The sequence below is a fragment of the Pteropus alecto genome, unplaced genomic scaffold (assembly GCF_000325575.1).
Source record: "Pteropus alecto unplaced genomic scaffold, ASM32557v1 scaffold164, whole genome shotgun sequence".
Taxonomy (NCBI): Eukaryota; Metazoa; Chordata; class Mammalia; order Chiroptera; family Pteropodidae; genus Pteropus; species Pteropus alecto.
Genome location: NW_006439568.1, coordinates 7682551 through 7688344, shown reverse-complemented (window position 1 = coordinate 7688344; position 5794 = coordinate 7682551). Strand labels below are relative to the sequence as shown.

The 5794-nt window shown below is 40.7% G+C and overlaps 1 protein-coding gene across 1 annotated transcript in view; it reads right to left on the bottom strand.

The window, feature by feature from the left end:
* TNFRSF11B (TNF receptor superfamily member 11b) overlaps positions 1–3362 on the bottom strand; it is a 27742-nt gene extending 24380 nt beyond the window's left edge. Inside the window, exon 1 of the mRNA XM_006916596.3 lies at positions 2987–3362. Coding sequence (XP_006916658.1) covers positions 2987–3016 — 30 coding nt within the window. The 5' untranslated portion in view covers positions 3017–3362. The remainder of the gene's footprint in view (positions 1–2986) is intronic.
* Positions 3363–5794: the final 2432 nt, after the last annotated feature.

The following is a 5794-nucleotide window of genomic DNA, read 5'->3' as shown; positions in this document are numbered from 1 at the left end:
ACAGATCCATCAGGCAGTTGTCCTGACAATAAACATCTATCACACCCTACCCCTTCCTCCTGCTTCTCCCCACTGAAGTCCTATCATCATAACAGTAATTCAGAGTTTGGTATTGAGAAACCCAGTGGATGGTTCTGGCACTCTATGATGGAAAGTTTCAGCCAACAGTTATAGACCTAGGCCAGGATGTTCCCAGTGTATCAGGTGGTGGCCTCTGGACAACCATGAAAGAAATGACTTAGTGATGTCACTACCTCACCTTGCAGAGTGGGTCTCTGATTAATTCCATTCGTGATCATTCCAGAAAGACAAAAACCATGGCATTAGTCTTAATGACCACACCTCCTCAATGCTTGTCTACCCTCTGCTCTCATTAAAGATTCTAGAATTTTGCTTTGCCGCAGAATTTCATTTTCTCCCACTTTCTTAGGTTCAGGACACCTTGGTTTTACCTCCAACAACGAAACATTCTAATCCTCCTTCAAAGTAATAGTTTGTGGTCCTCTCTCCCTACTCAGAGCATCGACATTTTGTTTACATAATCCACTTGGTTCTAGATGGTCCTACAGTTATTTGTGAACATAATGCTAGAAGCTGGTGTTAATATGAAGCAGGAAATTTATGTGATCATCTAGCATGTGTACTTATCACTATAGAAGAAAAAACTAAAACTCAAAAGACATATAACTTGCTCGTCATCATTTATCAGGTATGTGGTGGTACTGATATTTGAATTTTGGTCCAATGAATAACCACTTCACTGAAGTTTCCCTTATAAGGTTCTATAGGGCAGGGTCTTTTATATTCCTGAGTCACCCAGTGCTTCCCCTTTGTTACTCTCATTATCTATACAATTATGTCTCCAATATCTGGCTTCTCCATTAGGCTGTGAGGTTCATCGGATGGGAGTGGTTCCCACCTTGTTTTCCACCCTGTCCCTGATGCCCAGCAGGCATGCCCTGTACAAAGTATTAAATACCTGTAATGCGTCCAGTTCCTAGAACTGGACCTCAGTATTTACAAAAGGGCATTTAGGCTCTTTATGTGTAAGTACAAAGTGTCAGTTCCCAATCATTTATAATGTAAAGTCAATCTCAGAAACTATAGCAAGGGAAATCTTTCCCATTTAAAGTATTTACTATGTTCAAGACACAAAGTTTTCTCTTTTGATAATGCCGTACCATCTATAATTAGTATGATCTAAATCTACATACATATCTATCTTCCTATATAGGCCATGTACCAAAACATTTGTCTACTTATTATTTCAGAACACTTGTTATTAGGTACATATATTATTTAGTGGAAATTCTGAAATTTAAAAGTCACTGACAATATGTATATTAAATAAATCTTTGACAAAATACTAAAGACTGGGAAAAATAAAAGTATCCCCATATTAATAACAGGATTATTTATATTAGCCAGAAATTAGATTGATTAAACCAATTGTGATGTGCTCATACAATGGAATACTATACAGCAAGGAAAATGGATGAACTGTTTCACATCTAATAATGGAAATAATCTCACGAAGAACTTAAAGTGAAATTATCCAGACACAAAAAAAAGCGCATAAAATCCATTTATATGATGTTTAAATAGAAGCAAAACTTATCTATGGTATTATAAGTAAGAATATTGATTACTCTGAACATAATAGTGACAGAGAGGAAGCCAAGAAGCTTCTAGGGTGCTGGTAATGTAGTATTGCTTAATCTGGGTACTAGCTCACAAGTGTTCACTTTGAAAAACTATTAGATAGTATGATTGTGCAATTCTTTATGTGTGTTATGTTTTAATAAAGGTTTAGTTTTTAAAAATTCTTCATAGTATCCATATTGGTAGAATACATCCCCTCATATATACATATATATATCACTGATAAAGATTAGCCTTCTTATATGTGGACTCCTGTCCAACCTACCTTTTCTTCAGGGACTTTGCTGTTTATTTATTTACTTACTTACTTACATATGTTCGTATATTCTAGAAATAAATTGGAAGACTTCCTAGCTTTCCATTCACTGTGATTTGAACATGGAAATTCAAGCATTTACTCTAACGTGTTCAAAACAATATATAACTTAAATATGGGCTTTTATATCCTTTGTGAATGTCTGATTCTCAATCCGATTCTCAAACTCAATCTGTTCCTCACTTTAGTGACATAAAGGAAATAAGTGACTGGTCATAGAATAATCTTTAAATCTTATTAAGTTGATGGCTCAAAAATCTAAATTAAAGAAGAAAAGGAAGTTAAACCAAGTCACAGAGATTTCTCTTTTCAAATAGTGTGTTAAAATAACTTTTAGCCCTATTTAGTGCTGAATTCAATTATTTAAATATATTTTAGAACATAATTTACATTAGCCCACCAATATATTGAAGGTGAGAAGTGGAAAAAGCCATTTTAGTAATAAAATTTTATTAAAATATTAACTTGCACAGTTGAGTGTGTGTGGTGTGTGTGTGTGATCTTTTCTCTTGTGCCAGTTATTCATTATTTCTCATAATATTTGTTTAAGTGAGGAAGGAGCCTAAAGCTGCATCCTATCATATCAATGCATCCAAAGTTTATTGTAATTATAAGTTTTAAAAAGACTTGACACCTCCTCCCAACTTACTCTGATTCTAAAAGACTACTTTATTGTTAATAATAATAATATCCAAGTTAACTAAGCAAAGAACTGCATGAGGGCATTAATAGTCTGAGATGAGCAAGTCCAAAAAACGGATAAAAATCATTCAAACACTAAAGGTCTAGGGTTCCTCTCTCTTCTGCATAATAACCAGCAGGAGCTTCCAACTGACACACTTGGAGAAATACAGTTAGCTTGAAAGAGGTCTCCAACTTGACCCCAAATCTCTCCTGGGACAGGGAGCGAGGCATTTGAGCTTTGTCCCCGTCAATCCGCGGGAAGGTCCGAGGCCGGGGCCTCCCGGTCGCCCGGGTCGCGCCCCGTCCCCTGGGCCAGGGACTTACCACGAGCGCGCAGCACAGCAACTTGTTCATTGTGGTCCCCGGCAAACCTCAGGCGGCAGGGCGAGCGCTCCGGTGCGTCTCCGCAGCGGGCGCAGTCATCACGTTATATATAGCCTCTGGGCGACAGGAAGTATCGGCTTGGCTTTGATCATTCATTCCCTATCTGAATCAAACTTTGCACCTTTTTTTTTAGGATCCTTTGGCGGGAGCAGTGGGGGATGCTCTGGGGTTAACACTTTCAGAGCCAGGACAGAAAAAAAAATCGCCTGGAGAGACAGGACGGTGGGGGGGTGGAGCAAGGATGTCTGGCTCCTGGGAGGGAAAAAAAGCCTTCGGGCTGTGGAACAAGGCACTCCTGTCTCGGAGAGGCTCTGAGGTTTCCTGGCTCCTTCCCGCCAGCGGGCGGCCACCTGGCAGCGGACCGGCGGTGGGAGGGCCGGGCGCACGCTGGGGAGCCGGCTCCTCCACGCTGAGCTGAGCGTCCCATGCAGCCAAGATCCCGGCGCAGCCTGCGGTGCGTCCCAGACACTTTATCCCTCTCTTGACTGGCCCCTTCTCTGCGGGCTCTGAGAGCTCGAATGACAAGGCTCCTCATCTATGCCATGCATTGTCTCAGAGCACTTTTGGGGACTTCGCCATCCTTAATCTCCAAGATTACATAGACGGCGTAGAAGGAATTTCTCTAACTTCTGTCTGTTTGCTTCTAAAGCCTGTGCTTTTTCCGCTCACTTCTTGTTGTCTGGGGTGGTTAGAGGTAGAGAATCAGCAGAGGAAAAGCTTCCGGTCTAGGGCAGGTAAACCCGTACAGGTTGTGGGATACCTTGGCCACTGTTTTCTTCACCAACAGATTAATCATCAAAGGGCTATTGGTACCTTAGTGTCCTACGTACTGAACTTCTGGAATTGCCTCTTCAAAGTTGTTCCACTGCCCCCGAGCTGTCTAGAGAAGCTTGCTGCATTCATAAAGGGTTCTTGCATTCCCTGTCCACTCCCCAAAGCTGCTTGTCTGAAAGATGGACCCGGCGACTTCTAAATTATAGCCCCATTCCAGGGTTGTGCGGTTCATCAGTTAGTTCTCAGACTGTCACCAGAACTCTGCTTACAGATGCTGAAAATGTCATTGCAGAGCTGGCTGCCTCATCAGGGCCAAGTGTTGCTACATGTCTCTTAAATAGGGCAAGTTCTGCTTCTCAGTGAGTTTAAGGATGGAAGGTGAAGAATCAAGAAAGGGCACAGGTATGGCCAACCTGGGTCAGCGCTTCTGCCCCTTTGAATGGACATGGTTCCACTAGGAGTTCAAAGTGGAGCCATAGCCCAAGGAGAAAATATGAAGAGGAAAAGAATCTCAGCTCCTCTGCTGTGATCATGAATTACAAAAAACAGAGGATCTCAGTCATTGTTATCTCTCCAATGCCAGAACATAACAGCACTGCTGGTTGCTTAAGCAGCTAGTGAGTAAATGAAGGTCAGTGACGAAGGATGATGTCGTATGACTCCGGACCTGCCCCTTAATTTTGAACTTCAGCTTTGATGTCTTCAATCTGTCCTACTAACACTTAGACTTACCGTGAGACTTGAGTACATTCAAATGTTAGCAATGAAACATATAAATGGTAGTATGATTGTTTTGATTAGGGTAAAGTTTGTTAGAATATTATCTGAAGGCATTTTTCTTGAAATATAATATTGTTGGCATAAGGAATGTCCAAACTTGTAGAGAATTTTTTATGAGCCAAGCCGAGACAGTCACCAGGAAGAAAAATCTCCACAGATCTAGAAAATGCTCTAGAGAATGACAGTTTTGCAGCTTATTTTATACATTAGCATAAAAGAAGGAGACTTAAAGAGGGTTACATGAAATTCATTGTTGGAGCATAAGAAAGCAAAGCAGGGAAACCTCTGGGAGTGGATAAAAAGTTAAACTGAGAGATTACTACTTCTTTTACAGTGGCGGGTACAGGATAGTTAAAAATTAACATTAAAAAAAAAAACCATTTACAGGCAGAGAAGAGGTGTGTGGCATTCTGGGAAAAAGATACCAATGAGAGGTTCTGTGATCTCATGCTCTGGTGCAGCAGTTGTGCCCTGAGGGGTCTGGAAAAAAAGATTATGCTGACATTTCAAAGCTAAGTTATCTTCGATGCAAAAAGACATAGACAGACTTCACTTAAGGTAAAGATTGACCTTTGTCAAGAAAACTAAAGGCCTATGACCAGACTATCCCCATGACTCGCTTTTATTTGAGATCTTTCGTGTTCAGACCATCCCATGTGGTTACTTCCGGTCTCTGGGTTTGTTGGAGCCACCATGCAGGCCCCCCCTGAGCTTGTCAGGTTTAGTAAGTAGCCCCTTTTTCATCTACAGCATAATACCAATGTGCAGGAATCAAGCTTGGAGAAAACGGATCTACGATTGAATCATTTAACCTTGGAAACATTTCGTGTCTCTCTAAGCCTCAGTTTCCTCATCTGTTAGATAAAAAATAATACTGATATTACAGAAATGAGGGAGAGAGCAAATGAAAGCATTTATAAATGAGGTGATTCACTAATTGCGAGCATTAAATAAAGTAAAATGTGTAAGATAGCAAGCACAGTGCCTGCCCATGGGACATATTTACTAAATTACAGCTGATTGTCGTAGGGGAGTACCTAAAATACTACTGATCTTTGGAGCCAGACACATAAATTTGAACCCCAGGTCCACTACGTCTAGCTCTGTGACCTCAGGCAAGTTTTATCAAAACTATTTGTGTTTCCGTTTGGTTTCTTCATCTGTGTAATAAAGATAAAAAATCATACCTACCTC